This window comes from Coturnix japonica, chromosome 4 (assembly GCF_054131305.1).
Source record: "Coturnix japonica strain WE chromosome 4, WE-NBRP24, whole genome shotgun sequence".
Classification (NCBI taxonomy): domain Eukaryota; kingdom Metazoa; phylum Chordata; class Aves; order Galliformes; family Phasianidae; genus Coturnix; species Coturnix japonica.
Window position 1 is genome coordinate 90,747,632 of NC_140666.1, and position 23,104 is coordinate 90,770,735.

Below are 23,104 nucleotides of genomic sequence, written 5' to 3' on the forward strand. Positions count from 1 at the left end.
ACCCTCCTTCCTCCACACTGCGCCCACAGGACGGGCTCTGCACAGCTCTCAGCACTGCTGCTGCTACAGAGGAGCACGGAGCTGAGAGCAGATGGCAGCACGACCTGCAGGCAGCCCCACTGCCCCACAGCCCAGCAGATGGGGGCTGGAAGGTAAAGGAACAAAGCACCCACACGGAGCAGCTCTTCCCAACGACGGAGGCATGAGAAGCTCTGAGCACAAACAACATGTAAACCAGCACGGCAAGAACTGAGACTGCAGGCACAGGGGATGAATACACAGTATTCCTGCCATGCCTTCCTGCCCCAGACCCGAATGGAAGCAGCTGGAAGCACAAAAGGAGCAGAGGACACTGCTATCGGGCAGAGGACCACGCAGGTATGATTCCATTGCTTGCACCGGGCTGTGCCAAGCCCAGCTCTGAGCGGTGGCTCTTCCCTCCTTCCATGGCAAACAAACCACCCCTAAGCAGCAGGTATGGAATTAGCACTCCCTCCTTGTAGGATGACCCTTCCCTCCCTCACCCCATGCAGTTATAACTGATGAGTGGTACTGCAGGTCCTGTGCTGGGCACTGCACACAGGTGGGCCAGGAGCAGGGCAGCACCACACACAGCAGTGACCCCCCCCGGGTCAGCACAGCCCGGCACCTGGCCCAGCTCTCACCTTCTGCCCCGTCACAGCAGCTCCAGCCCCACCAGAACGGAGCCACAGATCATCACGTATCACCCAGAGCAGCGCTGTGCAAACCCAGCAGGGCACACAGCCACCCTGCGGCTGCACGCCTGGTCACCACACTGACCTGCCCTGTGTGGGGAGAGGCGCTGGGCTGGGGGGCATGCAATGAGCAGACATGCAGCTGGAGATGGAGGGGGAGGGCTGGGATGCACCCGCGGCGATGCATGCAGCTGGGATGGAACACACAGAGTGTCAAAAACGCACCACCTTTTTGGGTTTGGCTCCACGCTGCATGAGGAGGAAATAGAAGGTGAGAGTTAGAGCTCACGGGGTCGGATGGCGGCGCTAAGAACAGCTCTCTGCTCAGCCACCACCACCGTTAGAGCTGGGTGTGCATCCACCAGGCTGAAAGACCACGTACAACCAGGAAGAGAAATGCATTCAGACCGATTGAAACCAACATACGGAGCCTTGACAGAGGGAAGCAGGCAATGGAGTGTGCTCCCAACCCCCCAGTGCACGGCGGTGCCACTGACTTGGCTCCCAAACTGGGCTGGCACAGCAGCTTGGGGTCAGTGCGTGCTGTTAGGAACTCACAGCAGCAGCCCCCAGCACTGTGCCAGCAGGGGGGGGGTCCTCGGCAGCCCAGCCCCACTCCCAGCCCACACAGACCCCCCCCACCACCTGCATTCCCACCCTCCAGACCCCATAGACTGCAGGGACCGATGCTCTCCCCAGGCAGCAATGAGTGCTCTCCTCCCCACAGAACAGCTGGAGGCGCTCTCATTAGAATGGACAGAATTGCTCCTTTTCATCTAAAGGGGGATTTGGGGATGCCCACAATGAAAAGCAGGGCCGTGTTTCTTCCAGCAGAAGGGGGCAACTCCACCTCTTCCACCTCAGCCAGGAGCAGGGGGTTGAAGCAGCCCTGAGCTCTGCATTCACAGACTCAGCCTGGTGGCCCTTCCAGCCACCCTTTGCACCCCAGCAAAGCCTACAACCTGATACCAGCAGGAAGCCATCCCTGCTCGCGTGGCCTCCATGCACTGCACCATCAGTGTGGGAGAAGCCTCCTGCAGAGGAGTCCCTGAGTCCTGAGGCTGCAGAGCTCCTGCACTGCACCCACCTATAGGAACTCTCTTAGGAAATGGGGCTCTGTCACCAGAGCTCACAAAGCGCTGGGACAGCACTCTCAGACTGCAGTGCTGCTGGAGCCAGGAGTTGGACCTGACGGTCCTTATGGGTCCCTCCCAGATTGGGATGCACAAACTCAGGTCACCCCAGGACCCACAGCACTGAGACACAGCTCAGCTGCAGGGGGGTGGTGGGAGCAGGGCAGTGTGTTGAGTGCAGATGTGGGCACGCTGTGCAGTGTGAGCCCTGGGCTGGGCACCTGCAGGGCTGGGGATGCAACCCCAAGGCACCAGGAACCAGGGAGCTGCTGTCAGGAGTCCGGGTGTGAAGGGCCATCAGGGCAGAGCGGCTGCTTTGCAGGGAATAAACACCAAATCATCCCCACTGTAGCAGCACCAAGCAGCGCCAGGAGGAGCAGTGTGACAGCACCAGCCCTAATTCACCTTCAGAGCCTCAGGGAGGTGAGGGAGCAATCAGAAGCAGCAGGACAGCAGCCCCAGCCCCGCAGTGCAGACCCCCAGGGCCACACACACCCCTGTTCCACCAGCTGTGTGTTAACCCTGGTGAACAATTAAAGCCAGGGAATGAGATGCTCCATGTCACAGGTGGGGAACACGGGGGGACAAGGGGCCACCAGCAGAGGCTGCAGTGGCAGATGCTGACCCAACAGGACAAGGCAGCAGGAGGCCAAGCAGCGCTCAGCACCCCACGAAATGCCCCGACCCCTCACTGAAGGCAGGAAGGGGTTTCTCCCACCCCCCACTCCTGGAAGCCATTGGGCTCCGAGCAGTCAGCAACAAGATGGGGACCCACTGCCCTGAGATACATCACCCACGGATGCAGTGCAGCCACAACAATGCCTCAAGCATTGGGATTCCTGTGCTCAGAAGCACATGCAGGTTCCTCTGTGAGCCCTATGCACGCAGCAGAGAATGCTGCTTTCAGATCCTCCAAGGGGCAGCACTCCTCCTGCAGGGGTGGCTGTTTGTTCTCCCTGTTCTGTAAGGGGCACAGACACAAAGCGCACGGGGTGTGTGTGCTGCACTGCTGGCTGAGCTTGGACTAATGGCTGCAGCACAGACAGTGCTGGGAATCTGCCCCTCTGCCCCTTACTGGTTTCTTGTCATTAACCAAAACGTCTCTTTTCTCGGCACCTCAAACATCCCAGGGGTTCGATGGGTGCTCTTTGCCACAGGGATTCCCACTAGGGAGCACTCAGCTGAAAAGGACCATATAGAGGCTGGAGGAACCCTGCCCTCCCAGCAGGTTTTGTGTGGGTGCATCTCTGAGCTCCCCCTGCCGGGACTGCAGCGCTCAGAGGGGAGATGGATGGTAATGGAAGTAAAACCAGCAGAGTGGACCTGCAGCAGCTCACGGTGCGGGGTCAGCACTCACCAGTTTGCTGCCTTTGGCGGCATCCAGGGAATCTGCAAAGGGAAAGAGAAACAAAACTGTCACCGTTGGCCCAAAGGAGCTGGTTTCTGTGCACAGAAAGAACCCACAGTGTGTTTGTGCCAGGCTGAGCAGAGAGAGCACAGAGCTCTGCATAAATAAAGCAGGAGATGGGGCTGCATTGGGGCATAGGTGTGCAGGAGGAGGGACCCCCATGGGAGCTGCAGATACCAGCTGGGGGAAAAGCCACAGCACCAACTCAGCTCGGGGAGTGCCAGGTCCTGCAGCACAGCCTCTGTGTGAAGCACACAGCAGAGCATCCACCAGGCTGCAGGGTGAGCCCCATGGGAGTGCTCCCCACATCCAGCAGCACAGCTCTGCCCCGGGACAGCCCTGCACATCCAGAGCCACACACACACAGCTCACACATCCCGGGCTGAGCAGAGCCAACCCCCACATCCCACTGAGCAAACCCACAGTGTTTAAGAGCAGTGACGATGTTTGCTACCCAACCCCCCACCCAACCCAGGTGCTGACATGACAGAATGCCACCCCCCCCCCCCCCCACCCCCAGCTGTAATGTAGCCCTGCAGCCCCCCAGGAGGCCACATCCCTGCACTCAGACTTTCTGCTCTCTGCACCACCGCTGTGTGCAGTGCATGCCGCAATGTGAGCGTGGAGAGGCTGCTGGGATGCTCCCATGCAGGTCCCTGCAGGGGGCTGGCACAGTCCCATCCCCTGCTGCAGTCCGGCTGCTCGGTGGGCACAGGGCTCCATGCAGGGCCAGGCAATCTGCACAGGTACTGCAGAGCTGCAGCACTGCTATTTCCATGGCATCTCCTGTCAGCACCAACACCCCCTGCCTGGCACCGTCCCCATCAGCCCAGCGCTCTGTGCCACAGCACTGAGGGCTGAGAGCAGCACTGCTGCCATGTGCCAGGCAGCACAGCTCCATCCACATCAGGTTTATGCACTGGGAGTGAGGATGGGAGCAGGAGGCTGCGGGAGAGGGCAGCGGGCAGCAGGCTCTGCCTGCAGTGACAGCAACCCAGGCTGGCAGCTCTCCCCAGGAAGATTCCAACAGACCCACAATGCACAGACCTAAGGAGAAGTGGGGAAAAGCCCCCCAGGCTCTTTGTACCGGGTGCTGAGTACCAAATTGCAGCAAGAAAAACTGCACCTTCACCTGTTAAGTCAGATCTGAAAGACTGCATGGATTGTACAAGTGCTGGTTATTTCCATTCACAACCCATCCCAACCCCTGCTGCCATGGGGCACGTTCAATAACAGCCTCACGCTCTGCAGGGGGGGCTCAGGTTGGATATTTGGAACAATTTCTTTTTGGTGAAGGTGAAGAGGTGAAGCACCGACATGGGCTGCCCAGGGAGCGGGGGGACACTGAGCTGGGAGCAGCCCCAGAGGTGGCACTGCGGGACGAGGTCAGTGGGCACAGTGGGGTGGGGATCCTGGAGGGCTTCTCCAACCCTAATGGCTCTGTGATGCAGCTGAATGGTGGCTTCATTGGCCAAGAAAAGGGAAAGTTCAGTTTCCAGCAGCCACGAGAGGGGGAAAAAACCAAAGGAAGCGACCCCACTTGGAACCACTCTGTGTTCAACACACACCCACAGACAGAACCCCTCAGCTCAGCACGCACTGCCCACAAGCTGTCCAGGATGGGAAACCATCAGAGCTCTTTTCTGGGATCCCTACACACAGCACCAAACAACTGCTCAACAAAAACAGAGGTTCAGAGGAAGGGAAAGCTGCCCAGAGGGGAGAAGGGCCCTTGAGGCTCCAGCAGTGGTTGGCAGGGGCAGGCAGGCTCAATGGCACGCACCCAAATGGCCCAACCCAGCACACACAGCTCCCCACCCCACGCCTGGGCACAGAACCCCACCTCGCTTGGGGACCTTCAGCGCGGCCGACTCCGGGGTCTCTGGGGACGTCGTGTCAGCTCCATCTTCAAAAACCTGGATCTGGAAAAGGGTTAAGGAGTGTGAGTGCCAAAACCCCACGTAGTCACGTCACCCAGAGCTGCAGCAGGCTGCACGCTTCAGGAGCAGGTTTGTGTCTGAGTTGAGGTCCTGGAACGCTGGCAGCCAGCAGAGGCTTCGTGGGTCCACAATGAAAGCTGCCAGCTCTGCTGTGAAGGTGGAAGCACAGACACATCCGAGCTGGAAGGACGAATAAACCACCCACAACCCACCAACTGAGGTTTGTTGCTTGGGAAGGAGCCCCGGTGCCAGCAGCGTGATCCCAAACAGAGGATGGAGCTGGTGGCACAGGCAGCACAGCAGTCACAGCACTGCTGGACACACTGAAACCACAGTACCCAGAGTGGGAAAAGGGAAAGGGTTCCCCCACAGCCCGGCTGTGAGTGCACATCTGGCCCAGGCACCGTCAGCTGAGTGACATCATGAGGCAAAGGTTTGCATGGCCAGCAATGAGAGCAGAGCTGAGGAGCAGCTCTGGGAATTCTCCCAGCAGTGCATTTCTGGAGTCGTACATCAGAAATTTGGAATGTTGTGAAGCTTCATCAGTGTCTGTGTTACAGGAGGTGGCAGGATGAGGGAGGTGGCACCGCTCCCAGGGCTTCCCACAGCCCTGCTGTGCCACAGCATTGTGCCAGGAGCGCTGCCAGCGCGGCACTGAGGAGCTACATCACCTTGTGGGGCTGCACTGCTGGCAGAAATTGGAATGGAGAAGAGCCCCTACCCACAGCGTGTGGACAACGACAGCTCAGCAGCTCAACCCAGCTCATGGGCTACATTTACCGTAAGGTGAGCAGTGTTAAAGGGGAGCACCCTGCCCTGGGCCCACACCTTTCCTGCTGGTAGCTCAGGGGCAGCGTGCAGCAGGCAGGCTTGTATTCTGCAGCACTGAGATCACTCTCAGAGCATTATTTGCTCAATGCACAGATGGAGATGGGTGACAGTGCTGCCCCTCAGGGGTCAGTGCTGGGACCAGTGCTCTTCAGTACCTTCATCATGACACTGACAGTGGGACCAAAGGCACCCTCAGCAGCCTGTGGGTGAGCCAAGCTTGATGTGCAGTGACACACCCCAGGGATGGGATGCTACCGGAGGGACCTGGAGGCTGAGCATTGAACCTCATGAGATCCAGCAAAGCCAAGCGCAAGGTCTGCACCCGGGTCAAGGCAGCCCCTGCTGTCAGGGCACACCGGGGATGCAGGGACAGAGTACGGCCTGCTGAGATGGACCTGGGCTGTTGGTGGATGGCTGCTGGACACGAGGCAGCTGTGTGCCCTCACAGCCCTAAAGCCAACTGCGCCCAGGATTTCAACCAACGCAGCACGGCCAGCAGGACAGGAAGGAGGTCTGCCCCTCTGCTCTGCACTGTGAGGCCTCACCTGGAGCACCGTGTCCAGATGTGGGGTCCTCAGCACAGGAGAGACACAGACCTGATGGGGTGTGTCCAGAGGAGGGCCACAGAAATGATCCCAGGGACGGAACAACTCCCTGCAAACAGAGGCTGGGAACTGGGGCTGTGCAGCTGCAGAGGAAAAGGCCCCAGGGAGAGCTGGGAGCAGCCTTCAGTGTCTGAAGAGGTCGTGAGAAAGGAGGGGACAGACTCCAGAGCAGGGTCTGTACAACAGGACAGGGGGAAATGGCTTCAAACTAGAACAGATTCAGACTGGGTGTAAGGAAAAAGTATTTAAGTGAGGCACTGGTTGCACAGAGAGGCAAGTGGTGGTGCAGAGCCCCAGGGGCAGGGGATGGGGCTCTGAGCACGGATGGAGCTGTGGGTGCCCCCTCACCGCAGGGAGTGGGACCAGATGGCCTTTATGGTCACTTCCAACTCAAAGCACTCTGCATTCTGAGCACTGTGCTCACAGGGAGCAAAGGACGAGCATTTCCTCCCCCAGTAGTGGGTGCAGAGCCACGTTCCTCTATCAGTCCAGGCAACCCCAAGCCCAGCAAGCAGAGCCCATCACAGAGCACTCATGCAATGAAACGTACCTGTGACTGCCGCACAAAGATGCCGTGGTTCTCCTCGCAGGTGAAGTATTTCCTGCCCTGCACGGTGCCATCATTCTTGCCCTTGGCTTCATCCAAGATGACCCCGACCCACTTGCCCGTGGCAAACAGGGTGGCCCCGACGTAGGCCACGGTCCCACGGTGCCCCTTCCCGATGACCTCCACTCTGGAGCCCACCTTGAGGGGTTTGCTGCTCGACTCCGTGCTCATCCTGGGGCCGGCGCTGGATGCCTGCAAACAGAGGGAAACAGCAGCACGTTACCTACGGGTGGTGGAAGCAGGGAGAAACAGGTGGAGGAGGGCTGAGGGTGCTGCCCCAGCAGAGCCAGGAGGTGGAGGGATGTCATTCCTTCTGCCCCAGACAGGAGCACTGCCTGCTGCTCAGCACACAGCAGCACACCAGGACACAGCCCCTGTTCAGAGAGGCTTTAGGGGTCTGTGGAACAGCTTTGGCAAGAGATGAGTTTGGCAGCAGACATGGGTGCAATCTGTGCCTTATTACCCAGGTTACCAGCAATGCTGAGCATCCTGTCAGAGCATGGGGAAGGAGATGGGTGAGCAGCTCAGTCACAGCACTTGGGACCCTGTGTCACATTCACAGATCGGGTGCAGTTTATGGAAGGAGGGAGCAGACACACACTGGCATCTTCTCCCCCCCCAACCCAATGCTGCCTCCTGCCTGAGGAAAGCAGATGGAATTAAGGCTACTTTGCCATTGAGCTACACCAACCGGACCTTTTAATTGCCGAATTGCTATGCTAATTGCCCCTCCACAAACCCAGCTATTGAAAGGCACTCAGCACAGGGCTCTCCTCTGCAGCTGTGCACATAGGTAGCCGAAATCATTTGCATTACCAGAGCAAAGCACAACGTTATGCTAATCTGACGAGTAGTCTGAGACAAACTGCCAGCTCAGGTAGTTCTCCCTCCCAGACATTCACTGCTGGGGGTTCCAGCACTTTCCTTCACGGGGCGCAGCACCTCTGCCAAGCAGGGAAAGCGTGAGAGGCTGCCTTAAAAACAGCAGAGTTGCCTTAAAAACAGCAGAGCACGTGAGGCTCCATGGCACAGCACAGTGGGAAGGGCAGCTCTTCCACCTCACCCCACCAACTGAGCTGTAGGGCAGATGAGAGGAGGAAATTCTTCATGGTGAGGCCCTGGTGCTGCCTACAGCTGTGGGTGCCCCATCCCCTGCAGTGCCCGAGGCCATGGATGGGCCCTGAGCTGTGGGAGCACCCAGCTTGCAGCAGGGGTGGGGATGGGGGTCCCTTCCAACCCAACCATGCCCTGGTTTTATGGCTCTTTGATCCTTAAGGTCCCTTCCAACCCAACCATGCCCTGGTTCTATGGCTCTCTAATCCTTAAGGTCCCTTCCAACCCAACCATGTCCCGGTTCTATGGCTCTCTGATCCTTAAGGTCCCTTCCAACCCAGCCATGCCCCGGTTCTATGGTTCTCTGATCCTTAAGGTCCCTTCCAACCCAGCCATGCCCTGGTTCTACATCTCTCTGATCCTCAGAGCTCACTCAGAGCTGTGGTGCTGGCAGCAGCCCCCTCACAGCTCCTCTGGTCTCCCCCAGCACAGTGCAGCCCCCTGCCCCACAGTCCAGTCCATCTGCAGCTCCACCCCAGTCACCTCCTGCAGAAGTTCTGTCCTCGTTCCCTTCCTGGCCTCACAGACACCATCAGTTTCATGGCTCGTTCTTCACCTGAGCCATGAGATGCTATAATTAACACAGCAGCCAATTAATCACACATGGGCATGCACCACGACAAGGAAGTAACAAAGCAAGTTAACATCTTTCTCACATCTATAATTGCATCAGTGTTAAAAAACTCAATGCAATGAAACCTAACAAAAGCAGGGCTGTGGCTTTGCAGTCTCCAACATAGAAGTGTAATGATTTTATAAATCTATCAAATCAGGTTTCTTCAGAAAAAAAAAAAAAAGAAAAAGAGAAAACAGACCAAAAGCAGCCTGGCTCATTAGCAGCCCCTGAAAACCAGATGGAATTCCAAAGGACTCCCCTCGTGGGATGAGTGTGCTTTGTCCAAACAGAACCGCAGCGCTGGGCTGCCCAGCATTGCTGACCCAGCAAAGCGGGGCAGCTTGGATCCTACAGCCCACAGTGTCCAGGTGGTTCTGAGCCCCCCCACGGGAGGAGCTGCACCCTCTGCATGCAGCGCAGCCCAGGGCTCTGCCCCCTCACCCCAGGCAGAAGTTTGCAGCACTGACATGGCCCCATACTGCCAGCACAGTGACTGCGCCTCAAAGCAGCACTCACTGCACACAGCTGAAGCTGTGGGCACGGCTGAGCACAGAGGCTGCACTCCTGCGATGAGAGGCACAGCTGTGGGTTAAGTGCTATTGGCCTCCAAGTAAGGGGCGACCCAAGGCAGCCAGAACAGGGATCAGAGCACAGATAACTGCTCACATGCACTCAGCCCCGCAATGCCAGGGCACAGCACTGCATGTGGCAAGGGATGGATGGCCCCACGGTGCCCATTCCCAGCTGCAACCTCAGAGACCCCAGGGAACAGAGCTGCACCCAGCTGGGAGCACAGCACCCCGCACCCAGCAGGGAGCACAGCACCCCACACCCAGCAGGGAGCACAGCACCCCATACCCAGCTGGGAGCACAGCACCCCACACCCAGCAGGGAGCACAGCACCCCACACCCAGCAGGGAGCACAGCACCCCATACCCAGCAGGGAGCACAGCACCCCACACCCAGCAGGGAGCACAGCACCCCACACCCAACAGGGAGCACAGCACCCCACACCCAGCAGGGAGCACAGCACCCCACACTCAGCTGGGAGCACAGCACCCCATACCCAGCAGGGAGCACAGCACCCCGCACCCAGCTGGGAGCACAGCACCCCATACCCAGCAGGGAGCACAGCACCCCGCACCCAGCTGGGAGCACAGCACCCCATACCCAGCAGGGAGCACAGCACCCCGCACCCAGCTGGGAGCACAGCACCCCGCACCCAGCTGGGAGCACAGCACCCCACACCCAGCAGGGAGCACAGCACCCCGCACCCAGCTGGGAGCACAGCACCCCATACCCAGCAGGGAGCACAGCACCCCACACCCAGCAGGGAGCACAGCACCCCGCACCCAGCTGGGAGCACAGCACCCCATACCCAGCTGAGTGGCAACCTTGGTCTGAAATGTCACCTCCTCGTCCTGCTGCCCAGCAACACGGGGATGCTCAGTGGCAACAAACCTGTGGGGCTGAGCAGCACCCATTGGTGTGAGGACACCTTCCCGGCCCATGGGAGCACTCTGCCCCTTGGTACAACAGCTTCATGGCCTCAGAACATCAGCTGCCACACACACACAGCCTTCAGCTCCCAGCGGAGCCTGCAGGCCCACCTGCACAGCCCGGGACACAGCAGCAGTGCAGCACGGCGGAGGCCCAGCCCGGGGAAGGCCACAGTGCCAGGCCCAGCCCAGGCTGTGCTGCCCACACCAAAGGCCTGCAGGCATTTGGGAGCTCAGCACCTCGCCAGGCAGCCCGGGGGGATCAGCACAGAGGGAGAAAAACCGCAGCGCGGGGAGGAAAACAAGGCGCAATCTTTGTGCTGAGCCATTCTGCCACGCGGAGCTCGCTGACAGCTCACTGCATTATCCTCCATAATTACCAGCACACAGAGACTCATTGAAACCCAAAGGACGCAGCGAGCGGCACATGCAGCCACTCCAGCATCCTGGCAGGCAGTGCCGGCGCAGAGGCAGCGCTCAGGGAGCAGCTCAGCACAACGACGTCCATCCCCAGCACTGCAGCGGGTGGTGACAGCGCAGCACCCGCAGCACAGCCACGAGTTTGCCCATAAGTTCCCTCCCCCAACTTACCCGGCCGTGCGGGTGCCTCTTGCTCTGGGCCATGCTGCCGCGGCCCTTTATTCCGATGGGTTATTATTCCTAAATAATGGCCTCAGCTCATGGCTGGCAGCGGCACGCCGTGTGCTTTCAGGCTGCGGCTGATCTCATCGGCCCCGGCCGCGCTCACCGGGTGGCAGTGAGAGGGCAGGGGATGGATGGTCCGGCAGGGGCTGGGATGGGATGGATGCTCCGCACGGGGATGGATGGATGCTCCGCACGGGGACGCAGGAATCCAGCGCAGCTGCCGGAGCTGCGTACTGCGCTCCCACTCATCACCGCAGCACAGCCCGCTGGGTCCTAACGCTGCCGGCCCGGCTGCTGCTGCGGCACAGGCTGCGCTGCGGGCCAGGGAGAGACGGGGCACGAAGCCAGGAGTCCTGACTGCTCCTCCGGACTAAGACATCCCTCCCAGCACTGACATGTGGGGCCTTTGGGGAGCACTGCTGCTCCCCCAGCACCCACAGCTCACAGCACCGAGCCCCCGGTGACAGCAGTGCCCATAGGGGGGGGTCAGGAGCCGCTGCAGGGAGCAGCACCCGCCCCCAGCAGGTCCCCATGGGGGTGAGGGGAACCCACCGTGATGGCTGGGTGCACCAACACAGCAGAGCGATGCCCCAACCACAACAGCCCTCATCTCCTGCACAGCCGTGGACAACTCCTCAATGTTCTACTATGGGCCAACAAGAACCACAAGCTCCGTGCCAGCTGCTGTGCTGCCCTGTGCCCAGATGAGGTTTGTTTAGCAAGGACAGGCCGGGCAGAAGGCGGCACAGGGACGGGGCTGTGACAAACCGTGGCCACTTGGGCAAAGCACACGGACACCTCCCTCAGAACAAAGAGCTCACATGGAGCTGGGCTCATGAGGGAGGCTCAGGTTGGAGACCAGGAGCAGCTGGTTCCCCTGCAGAGCGGCCGGGCACCAACAGGGGCTGCACAGGGAGAGGGGGGTCACCATCCCAGGGGCACCAAGGACCGAAGAGCTGTGGCACTGATGGACACACTTGGTGGGCACAGTGGGGTGGGGATCCCCAGCCATCACCATTGTCCTCCAGCTCTGAATGACCTGCACTGCGTGCAGCAACGTGCTTCCCACTGCAGGAGGCTGCCACAAAGGGAAGCCACAACCTGTCAGCCACTGCACAACCAACACACACCTGAGCTGAAGCTGCTTCTCCTCTCCATACACTGTCCTAAAGGTGCTGCTTACACACACGAATCCACCACAAGAAGTTACCAAAAGTCAGCAGCATCTCCGCCCTCCCGTCAGTCCCATCGGCTCCAGGGATGGAGCACATCCAACACAAGACCCAGCGCTGCAGAAGTGCTGAACCAAGCCCTGCTGAGCCCCACAGCAGCTCTGGAGGAGCAGCACCCGCCAGGACCCAGCTCAGAAATGGCATCAAACCTCCCTCATCCCCACACGTACAACTGCGGGAATCAAAGGCAGCAACGTGAAGGAGAAGGGAACAGAGATACTCCCAGTAAGAGCACACACTGCATTTCAATAGAGGATCGCAGTCCTTAAGGGACCTTCGTAGGCCGCCCAGACAGCTCCCCGCACAGAACAAGGACACCACAGCAGCGTCTGCTCCATGGATGTGCTGCTGCTTCATTGGGGAGCTGACAACATTCATACAGAGCCTGAAACAAGGCCATGTGTACAGCACATCCAAAGGGCCCAGGAAGGACAGCAATGACAGCTGTAAGCTTTCACCTCCATGCAACAGCCGCAAAAAAGCTCCCAACAAAGGGCAAGGAGCCCAGTTTGGGCTCACTTACACCTGGGTTACACACAGGCAAATGCTGCAGCACTCACAGCTCAGCAAAGCAGGAGCGTGGTATAACAGCACCTTCAGGAGACAACCATCGCTTCAGGAAGGGCCAGGAGAGCCAATCTCTGCTTCCTGCTCTCCTTCACCACGAGGATGTTGGATAAGAACTGAACTTTGACCAGAAGATGAGAAGCCAACATGAGGTGGCGTTTTTATTAGTGAACCCAAGCTGCACTACAGGAGCACGTACCGTGTGCTGGGAGCTGGCTGGATCCACTCTGTGCTGCTGCTCAGGAGTGTGTTAGCACAGGGGCTGAGCCAGGCCGGCCCAGGGCATGCTTCACAATGCAGTGTCCTCCTTGCTGAGCTGCCAGCAATCCTCAAACACCTGCAAAAGAGGAAGGAATGTCACAGCAGCTCCTCACAGAGTTATGCCAGCAGCAGCACTGGGACCCGCTGTGGGCCAGGCCACGGGGCTGGCAGCTCCTGCTGGGTGCCCATCCTTAGGGGTACGGCAGCACCAGGCTGAGGAACACAGAGCAGCAGCCTGGGACAAGACCCAGCCCCGTGCTGAGCAGCTCAAACATGGACTGCACCCGGTGGGCTCAGGCACACGGAGCAGCTCCCAGCTGTTATTTACACAGAGCAGAACTCCACCCTGTTACAGTTCCATCTTCACAGGCACACACAGAATCACAGCACGGTTGGGTTGGAAGGGACCCCAAGGATCACGAAGCTCCAACCCCCCACCACAGGCAGGGCCACCAACCTCCCCATTTCATACCAGCCCAGGCTGCCCAGGGCCCCATCCAACCTGGCCTTCAACACCTCCAGGGATGGACGGGGCATCCACAGCCTCTCTGGGCAGCTGTTCCAGCACCTCAACACTCTCACATTAAAGAACTTCCCCCTGACATCCAGCCTCAATCTGCCTCCTTCAGCTCCAAACCATTTCCCCTTGTCCACACAGAACTGCTTCAGCAAAGCTTTCTGATGCATAAGGTATGACAAGGGGGAATGGCTTTAAACTGAGGTTTAGGTTGGATTTAGGAGGAAGTTTTTCCCCCAGAGGGTGGTGATACACTGTTCACAGGTTGCCCAAGGAGGCTGTGGATGCCCCATCCCTGCAGGCATTCAAGGCCAGGCTGGATGTGGCTCTGGGCAGCCTGGGCTGCTGGTTGGTGACCCTGCACACAGCAGGGGGTTGGAATGGATGAGCACTGTGGGCCTGTGCAGCCCAGGCCAGTCTGTCTGCTCTGCAGGTCTGCACCCCTCCCTGAGCTCTGCACCCCACAGCACCAACACCACCCCACAGGGTGGGCACAGCTCTGCCCTGGGACAACACAAGACCCAGAGGAGCTCTGCTCTGCAGCTCCTACCCCAGCACTGCAGGTAGGAGGACAGCCACGCTTCTCTGCTCCCATACAGCCACATGTACAAGCCCAATAACACACAGAAAACCTGCCAGACCACTGAACGCCTTCATTAACGTCGCACTGGTAATGGCATCCCACACAGAAAGGCAGCAAGAGGTTTCTGGACCCCACATCAGCTAAAGCCAAGGCAGCAGAGATGGGCGAGTGGCGCAGCGCCAGCACAGCCGCGGGCTTTAGGACCCTGCAGGCAGCTCAGTGAGCCTGCGCCATGCACGGCTGCAGCACCGCTCCACAGCGCTGCAACAAAGCCGGGGGGCACAGCAGGTACAGCGGGCACACAGCTCTGCACCCTGCAGCACGCAGGGAAGGCTCTCCAACAGCTGAAAGCAAACGGCCAGGACCCCCAGCCATGCAGCACAGCAGCACGGAGCAGAGGATGCCGCAGCCCAGCAGGGTCAGGTCAGTGCTCTCCGCTGCTTCCCCACCCCCCCCACCCCTCCCCATCACCCCACCAGCCCCATTGGGCTCCCACTGCCCCAGGCACACTGAGCACAGCTGATGTGAGCCCTGCAACAGCCACCGCTGTTCAGCGCTTCTGTGCTGTGCTGCATTGGGACAGCACTGCCTGCACAGGGAGGCTCAGCTTCCAGCTCCTGGAGCCTCCCCTTCTGCTTAGAATAGCAGGAACAGAAACCATAAACACTAAATTGCTGATGGCTCCCCCCACTAGTTCCAAAGGGATTTCCTGAGCACCTCGTGTTAATCTGGCAGGGATCCTCCCTGTGAAGTAGGTCACAGCCGCTGCCTGACAGCACAGAGCTGAGGGAGGAGAGAGGCAAAGAAACCTGCCCAAGGTCACACGGACAGACCTTGGCAGCATCTTCGATATGGGAAAACACGGCGCTGCATCCCGCGTTAAGGGCAGCCCTCCCTATTGGAGATTGAGGGCAGGGAGCTGCAGCAGGCACCGCATGGGGGCTGCGCTGAGTGCAGGGAAGTGATGAGTCACACAGGGACCTCGGAGCTCCCCCAGTCCCACCCCTGGTCCGTTCCCCACAGCAGCTGCACACAAAGCATCCCGCTGGGTTTGGGTATCTCCAGGAAGGAGACCCCCCGCCCCCTGTGCTCTGTGCCAGGCTCTGCCCCCCTCACAGCCGGATGGAGCTCCCTGGGCTGCAGCCTGTGCCCGCTGCCTGTCCTGGCACTGGGCACCACCAAACAGAGCCCAGCCCCATCCCCCTGCCCTGCAGATCCCACCAGTGCTGCTCAGATCCCCTCAGCCTTCTCTCCTTGCACAGCCCCGGGGCTCTCAGCCTGTCCCCATCACGAGGTGCTCCAGGCCCCCAGCAGCTCCACGGGGCTCTCCCAGCAGCTCCCAGTCTGTTCTGAATGGGGAGCCCCGCACTGGATGCCGTGCTCCAGCTGTGGTCTCCCCATGGCAGAGCAGAGGGGCTGAGCAGCTCCCTGCCCTGCTGCCCACATTCTGTGCCTGCAGCCCATACAGCCGTGGGCCTTCCGGGCCACCAGGTCACCCCGCCGGCTCTCGGTCACCCCGCTGACCATCAGGCCGCACATGTCGCTGCCCGCCCCGCAGCACCGGAGCTACCGCAGCTTTCCGTGCCCCCCCCATCGCCCATCGTTATAAACGACCCCCGACATCCCGCAATGGCCCCAACGCCCCCAACCCCCCCATGGCCGGGGCTGCGCCGCCCGACCGGACAACGGGCCCCAGCGCGGCCCGACCCGGCGACACCTCAACCTCAGGCCGCCCCCCCCGTCAGTCCCGGCCGTCACCGCGGCCTGCCCCGAGCTGCCGCCCCGCCCCGTTCCGCCATGGCCGCCCCGTCCCGTCCCGTCCCGTCCCGTCCCGGCCGTTCCCTCACCCCGCCGTTCCCTCAGGCCGCCGCCCCGCTCTGCCGGCCCAACAGCCCCGCCCGGCCGCCAAGCCCCCGCTGAGGACCCCTCGGGCTGCCCCGCGTCGCGCCTGACGGCCGGCACCGCTGACGGACAGGACGGGAGGAGCGGGCACCGCTGTGGGCAGCCCGGGGGGGGCAGGAGGAAGGGCCCGGGCAGATTCGCGCGTGCGCAGTGAGACCAGTGATGCCGGGCGGGGGGGGGGTGCCGCCCCGTGGGGGAGGGGACGGGACGGGACGGAGGAGGAAACGGGAACGGGACGGGAACGGGAACGGACGGTGAGTGACCGCAACGGGACCGACACGGGCTGGGATCCAACATGGACCGGGACCCAACACGGGACCGGGACCCAACACGGAACCGGGATCCTACACGGAACCGGGACCCAACACGGAACCGGGATCCAACATGGACCGGGATCCAACATGGAACCGGGACCCAACATGGACCGGGATCCAACATGGAACCGGGACCCAACACGGAACCGGGATCCAACATGGACCGGGATCCAACATGGACCGGGATACAACATGGGACCGGGATCCAACACGGAACCGGGACCCAACACGGGACCGGGACCCAACACGGGTTGGGACCCAACATGGACCGGGATCCTACACGGGTTGGGACCCAACACGGGACCGGGCTCCATGACGTTCCGGGCTCGCTCACCCGCCGTTCCCCCCGCAGCCCCCGATGCCCCGCAGGAAGGCGGTGCCGGCGCTGGGCAGCCTCTGCCTGCAGAGTTTGGTGCAGCACATGCAGAGCGTGTGGGTGAAGGATTACAGCGACAACTACCTGGACGAGTACAGCTTCCGCTTCGTCATGGGCCCCTTCAACGACCTGGGTGAGCAATGGGGAGGAGGAGGAGGAGGAGGATGAAGGCAGGGCGGCCGTCTGACCCGCAGTGCCCACAGCCGGCACGTTGGTGCAGGATCTCATCCGGCTGCTGGGCGAGAGCCGCCGCCTGTCCCGTGCTGCGCTGCATCTGCTGCTGCTGCCCCACCTGCAGGAGCTGAGCCTGCAGCACTGCCACAGCCTGGTCAGCAACGCCATCGGGCAGCTCATCGGCGTGCGCTGCAAGGTGAGCGGGGACGGGATGCGCGGGCAGGGGGTGTCCATTGTGGGGCCAGGCTGTGGGCAGGGGGTGACCATTGTGGGGTCGGGCAGTGGGCAGGAGGTGTCCGCTGTGGGGCTGGGCTGTGTGGGCAGGGGGTGTCTGCTGTGGGGCTGGGCTGTGGGCAGGGGGTGTCCGTTGTGGGGCTGGGCTGTGGGCAGGGGGTGTCTGCTGTGGGGCCGGGCTGTGGGCAGGGGGCGTCTGCTGTGGGGCTGGGCTGTGGGCAGGGGGTGTCCATTGTGGGGCTGGGCTGTGGGCAGGGGGTGACCATTGTGGGGCCGGGCTGGGGGCAGGGGGTGCCTGCTGTGGGGCTGTGAGCAGACCCTGTTGGCGCTGCATGGGGCAGGGTCTGGCAGCTGCTGTGGGACACGGGGTTGGGGATGCGGGGCTCTGGTTCTCCCCTCCCGGCGCTGCAGCGTCCTGAGCCGCCCGTGGGTGTCGGGGAGCTCCGTGGGCTCCGTGGGCACCGTGGGCAGCGCCGGCCGCGCTGACGCAGCTCCATGTGCGGGCACAGAACCTGAGCGCGCTGGACCTGCACGGCTGCAGCCGTCTGTCGGCGGACGTGCTGGTGGACCTGGTGGAGGAGCTGCCCCTGCTGAGCCGCCTGGGGCTGGCGGACACTCAGACCAACGTGCAGGTGCTGGCGGCCGTGGGCTCGAGCTGCCGCCGCCTGCGGGAGCTGGACGTGTCCCGCTGCAGGAAGGTGACGCCCCGCGCCCTGCTGCACTTGGCCTACGACACGTTGGAACGGACCCCGGGCTGCCCGGCGCTCCGCGTCCTCGTGGCGCGGGGCCTGGAGCCGGCGGGGGGCGGCGCGGTGCCGGCGGTGTCGTTCGTGCTGCTGGCGCTGCCGCTGCTGGAGGTGCTGGCGCACGGCGACGTACCGGCCGCGCTCGGCCTCCTGCACTCGGGGCGGCTCGACGGCGCCGCAGCCGCGGACGGTTTCCCGTCGCTGCGGGAGCTGTTGGGGCGGCGCGGCGGGACCCCGGTCACGCTGCCGCTGCGGCGCCTGGAGGAGCTGACGGAGCCGGAGCTGGCGGCCGCGCTCGCCGTGTGCCCCGACGCCGAGGACGTTTCCGCGTCCCTCGGGGACGGTGCGACGGGCGGCTGGGACGCGCTGCCGCGCTGGGGCCGCCTGACGCGGCTGGAGCTGTCGTGCTCGGGGCCGCGGGGCCGGGCGCTGCTCGAGGCGCTGCCGCTGTTCCGCCGGTTGGGCTCGCGGCTGCAGAGCCTGGCGCTGCACGGCTTCGTGCTGCACGACGAGCTCGCCCTGTGCGAACTGCTCGGCTCCTGCCCCGACCTGCGGGACTTCAGCGCGGAGCTGCTGCCCCCGACAACGACCCGCCCCGACAACGACCCGCCCGAGGAGCCGCCGCGCTGGGACACGGAGCTGCTGCCCGTCGGGCTGCCCCGCCTGCTGCGCTTCTCCCTGGCGCTGCCCGGTCCGGTCCCGGCGCCCCACGGGCTGTTGCTGCGAGCCACGCTGGCGTCCTTGCTGTGCCGCTGCCCCCGCCTGCAGAGCCTGCGCCTGCTCGGCATCGCGCTGCCGCTGGACTCGGTGTTCGAGACGGTGTTGGCCGCCCCGGGGCCGCCGCTGCGGGAGTTGCAGGAGCTGTCGCTGGTCGAGAGCCGCGTGTCCGCTCGCACCGTGCGGCTGCTGTTGGCTTCCGACGGCCGCCTGCGCCGCCTCGACGTGTCCCGCTGCCGGGACGTGCATCGCCGCGACTACGACGGCTTCGTGCAGACCGTGCGGAAGCAGCGGCTGGACCTGGACATCAGCTGGGAGTAGCGCTCACCACGAGGCCTTTAATAAAGCACCCGCACCGCGCTCGCTCGCTCCGTCACCGCCCCGTCGCGGCTCCTACCGGGAACGGGGGGCTCGGGGCCGCTGCCCCTACGGGCTCAGCCCCGTCAGCCGCTCCGACTCCTCCCAAAGTTTGCGGGCCAGCCCCGCGTCCCGGGCGGCTGCGGAGGGCAGCGTGAGGCTGCAGTCACTGTCGAAGTATTTCCCCGAGATGCCCGAGGCCTCCTCCGAGACGGCGCAGTAAATGGTGCTGACGGCGCCCTGCTGCGCCGACTGCCGGGGCGGGATGGGGGGTGAGATAAGGGCTGAGCGGGGGCCCCGCCGCCCCCTCCCCAGCGCCCCCTCCCCACCCAGAGGCCCGTCGCCGGGGCTGGCCCTGCTCACCTTGAGGAAGGGGCTGATGAGGAAGAAGAGGCCGCGCAGCGCCCAGCTGAAGTTGCGCATGATGCCGGTGCTCACCACGCCGGGGTTCAGGCTGTTGGCGGTCACCCCTGCGCGGCGGCACCGTCAGCATCTGCCCCACAGCGGGCAGAGCCCCCCGTGCCGGGCAGGGCCCACGGGCGGGACAGCGGGACGGCCCCAAAGAAATAGGGCTGAGGGTCCGCACCCAGCCAGGGCAGCAGGAAGGGCCCCGACCCCACAGGGATGCAGCCACCCCCGAGCCCGTGTCCATGGGGGTCCCGGGGCGTTCCTAAAGGGCTGAGCCCCTGCAGCCCCCCTGTAGGCCCCGAGCCACGGCACTGCTGTGCGGTCGGGATGGGTGGGCAGCCCTGAAGTGCTTCTGTGCCTGGGAGCCTGCAGCCAAACGCAACGGGGGCACAGCACAGAATGGCACAGCACAGCATGGCATGGCACAGCACAGCACGGTACAGCATGGCATGGCACAATATGGCATGGCACAGCATGGCACAACACGGCATGGCATGGCATGGCACAGTATTGTTCAGCACTGCATGGGACAACATGGCATGGCACAGCACAGCATCGTGCAGCCCAGCATCGTGCAGCACAGTATGGCACAACACGGCATAGCTCAGCACAGTGCAGCAAAGCATGGCACAACATGGCACGGCACAGCACAGCACAGCATGGCACAATATGGCACGGCACAATATGGCGTGGCCCAGCACGACCCGTCCCGGCCCAGCACCCACCCGTGCCCTGCAGGCGCCGCGCCAGCTCCGCGCTGAAGAGGACGTTCATGAGCTTGGTGCTGTTGTAGGTGCGGTCGAAGCCCCCGGGCCGCTCCTGCCCGGTGAGGTACCGGCCGTCCGCGCTGCCCGCGCTGTGCCGGAACGACGACACGGTGACGATGCGGGCGGGCGCCGACGCCCTCATCAGGTCTGAGCGGAGCGACGGATGAGCGGGGCGGCCCCGGACCCCCCCAACCCCCCCGCACCCCCAGCCCGGCCGTCCCCGCGCCCACCCCGCAGCCCCGCGCTCACCCAGCAGCAGGTTGGTGAGCAGGAACGGGCCCAGGTAGTTGGTGGCGAAGGTCCGTTCCAGCCCCTCGGCCGTGATTCCGAAGGGCAGCCCTGCAAGAGACGCGCGGTCGGTGGGGCCGCGGTGGGGTCGCGGTGGGGTCGCGGTGGGCGGGGGTCGTACCGGTGACGGCGGCGTTATTGACCAGCACGTCCAGCCGCTTCTCCTCCCGCAGCACCCGCCCGGCGAAGGCCCGAACCGAGGCCATGGAGCTGCTGTCCAGGAGCCGCAGCACCACGTTGGGGTTCCCGGTGGCCGCCCGGATCTCCTCCAACGCCGCCTGGCCGCGCTCCCGGCTGCGGCACGCCAGGATGGTGCGGGCGTTCCTGCGGGCCAGCTCCATGGCCACGCACTTCCCGATCCCTGTAACACAGCGGGACGCCGCCCGCAGACCGTGGGATCCGTGGGGTCCGCGACCTCCGGGGCAGGTGGCAGCGGGATCCACACGCCGGCACCGCCGGGAGCTCCGCACCGAACAGCACCGCGAACCGGGGGAACGGAGCGTCAGCACCGGGCAGAAACGGGGCGCAGAGGGGACGGGACGGGGACGGAGCTGCCGTGGGGTGAGGGAAGGGGCAGCGCTGCAGCTCGTGGGCACGGAGCAGCACAGGAGCCCACACGGCAGCACGGGGCCGGTACGGCCGTGAGTGGGGGCTGATACGGGGCAGGAACCGACGGGAGTGGGATGGAGCCCGGGACACGCGCAGCCACCCTGTGCCCCAGCACTGCGGGGGGAGCAGCGGGGACACGGAGCAGGGAAAGCCCGACAGACCGACCCGCGCTGCGTCCACGGACGGGAGCCCCATCCCCGGCATCCCCGCAGGGTCGTTAACCCGGCGGGGGCAGAGTCCGGCCGTGGGGCCGTGAAGCGGCTCCGGGCAGCGGCGCTGATGGGTGCACTCCCCGGCTGGCAATGAACTGTGGGGCAGCGGGAGCGCGGCACGCACAGCCCGGGGAGCATCGCCCTCCTCTCCTGCAGCCGTCGGTGCCGCACGAGCAGAGCGGGCAGCAGGAGAGCAGCGAGCCGCCACGCGGCCCCACGCGGCCCCACGCATCACACACGTCCTGCACCCGCCCACCCCACTGCGCAGCGCCTGACGCCCTGCGGCCCCTCGCAGCCCCTCGCGGCCCCTCGTCCCTCCGGTGCCACCACCCCCCCCCTCACCGCTGTTGGCTCCGGTGACGATGACCGTCTTGCCGGTCAGGTCGGTGGGACACTTGCGCGGGTCCCAGGTCCGTCTCCGCGTGGCCCAGAGCAGCAGCCCCAGCAGCAGGGACAGCACGAACCACAACTGGTGGCTGCAGAAGCTCGGCAGCTCCATGGCTGCGCCCGGGGGCAGCTGAGGCACCGAGGAGCGGCCGGGGGACAGAGTCCAAGCTGAGGATGTTGACCCGGCCCCGCAGCCGTGGCACCGCGCAGCTCCGTCCTGCTCGCCCCGCAGCAGCGTACGGCAGCTCCACCGGCCGCCGGGGCACAGAGCAGGGACGGGCGGCTGCAATTTGGCCCCGGGACACACAGCGGAGATGGGCAGCACGGGAGGGAGGGCCGGCGGAGCGGGCCGAGCGCACCTTGTCCCGGGTGACACCCCGGGCCGCTCACCGTGTGGCTGGAAGCCGCCGGAGGGGCTCCCCGGGGCTGCCCCCTGCCCGCCCCGCTCCACCGGAGGCTCCATCCCGGGGATGCGGGCGCGGCTCTTCCCAAGGACCTTCTCCTGCTCCCGCCGTGAGCTCCGGTGCTATTTCCCCTCTACGGGCATCCACCTTCGGCACCGCTGTGCTTTTGTGACTCCTGTTGTCTATTCCACATCAGAACATCGTGTAGAACGGCGGCAGTTAAAGGGCTCATGTCCTGGTTGTCCGCCTTTGGGGCACTTTGGGTTCCCGGAGCCGAGGGGCAGCACCCCCCCCCCCCCCCCCCCCCCCAGTCACAGACTGATATCGGGGATAACCCCGGGACAGACACTCCCCGCACTGGTCATGGCCAACGCTGCCATTCCTCTCTGTATCATCTCCCCTTTCCCCATTGCTGACCTCCTGCCCCAGCAGAGCTGACCCTAAGCATCACCCGTCATGGTCTGGTAACGTTTGCTAATGGTATTTCACATCGTGACACCACACGGAGCACAGAGAAGAAGAACTATGTGTCCCGGAGGACCCCATGGTCAGAGAGGGAAACACACTATGGAAGTGACTCTCACTGCCTGTCAGTGGCTGTCAGTGTGGGTGTGGGTGTGGATGTGCTTCCCAGCTGTGACGCCTTTAATTCCAAAGTAATTGGAATTGAAGGGCTCAGTTCCTTGAGCTCAATTCCCTGAGCCCGGCTCCCATCTCCCTTTCCCTTCCCCTTTCCCTTTCCCTTTCCCTTCCCCTTTCCCTTTCCCTTTCCCTTTTTCTCTTCCCATTTGTCGGGGCTAGATCTAGATTGATCTAGATCACTCTGTGGTGGAGAATGTGAGCACAAGCATAAGATTGGAACACTAGTTAAAAGTTAGTTAGTAGCATCAGAAACAATTGATGAAGGTCAGGATCATCAAGGGAGTCTAATGAGGA

General features: G+C 63.0%; 3 protein-coding genes across 39 annotated transcripts in view; 1 reads left to right on the forward strand and 2 right to left on the reverse strand.

The window, feature by feature from the left end:
• Positions 1-16,152, reverse strand: part of DCTN1 (dynactin subunit 1) — a 38,895-nt gene extending 22,743 nt beyond the window's left edge. For 8 of the 31 annotated variants that reach the window (XM_085547618.1, XM_085547616.1, XM_085547612.1 and 5 more), the window contains exons 1-5: positions 16,121-16,152; positions 13,112-13,249; positions 7,184-7,432; positions 5,101-5,179; positions 3,207-3,238 (exon numbers count right to left, since the gene is read on the reverse strand). In XM_085547618.1, the coding sequence (XP_085403744.1) occupies positions 3,207-3,238; positions 5,101-5,179; positions 7,184-7,411 (339 nt within the window). In that variant the 5' untranslated portion in view covers positions 7,412-7,432; positions 13,112-13,249; positions 16,121-16,152. Of the gene's footprint in view, positions 1-941; positions 966-3,206; positions 3,239-5,100; positions 5,180-7,183; positions 7,433-11,059; positions 11,384-13,111; positions 13,250-16,120 lie in introns of those variants that run through there. The other 23 variants (XM_085547601.1, XM_015850173.3, XM_085547598.1 and 20 more) reach the window with 8 other exon arrangements.
• Positions 148-19,096, forward strand: LOC107306827 (uncharacterized). 4 transcript variants are annotated; one of them, XM_085547630.1, is made up of 4 exons: positions 148-378; positions 16,842-16,998; positions 17,069-17,235; positions 17,783-19,096. In XM_085547630.1, exons 1-4 carry the CDS (start codon positions 271-273, stop codon positions 19,055-19,057), a joined length of 1,707 nt encoding a protein of 568 aa, XP_085403756.1. In that variant the 5' UTR covers positions 148-270; the 3' UTR covers positions 19,058-19,096. The 4 variants fall into 4 exon arrangements, with proteins under 4 accessions (XP_085403756.1, XP_015705671.2, XP_085403755.1 ...); XM_015850185.3 differs by lacking the exon at positions 148-378 and adding an exon at positions 14,516-14,696; XM_085547629.1 differs by lacking the exon at positions 148-378 and adding an exon at positions 16,358-16,773.
• Positions 19,049-22,284, reverse strand: LOC107306815 (retinol dehydrogenase 12). Of its 4 annotated transcripts, none has more exons than XR_014946100.1 (6): positions 21,720-22,284; positions 20,678-20,917; positions 20,518-20,607; positions 20,227-20,357; positions 19,457-19,563; positions 19,049-19,345 (listed from the first exon to the last, which is right to left on the reverse strand). XR_014946100.1 is itself a non-coding variant. In XM_032441604.2 (6 exons), exons 1-6 carry the CDS (start codon positions 21,874-21,876, stop codon positions 19,163-19,165), a joined length of 966 nt encoding a protein of 321 aa, XP_032297495.2. In that variant the 5' UTR covers positions 21,877-22,059; the 3' UTR covers positions 19,049-19,162. The 4 variants fall into 4 exon arrangements, 3 of the variants coding, with proteins under 3 accessions (XP_032297495.2, XP_085403774.1, XP_085403775.1); XM_032441604.2 differs by having other exon boundaries at positions 20,227-20,415; positions 21,720-22,059; XM_085547648.1 differs by having other exon boundaries at positions 20,227-20,607; positions 21,720-22,091.
• Positions 22,285-23,104: the final 820 nt, after the last annotated feature.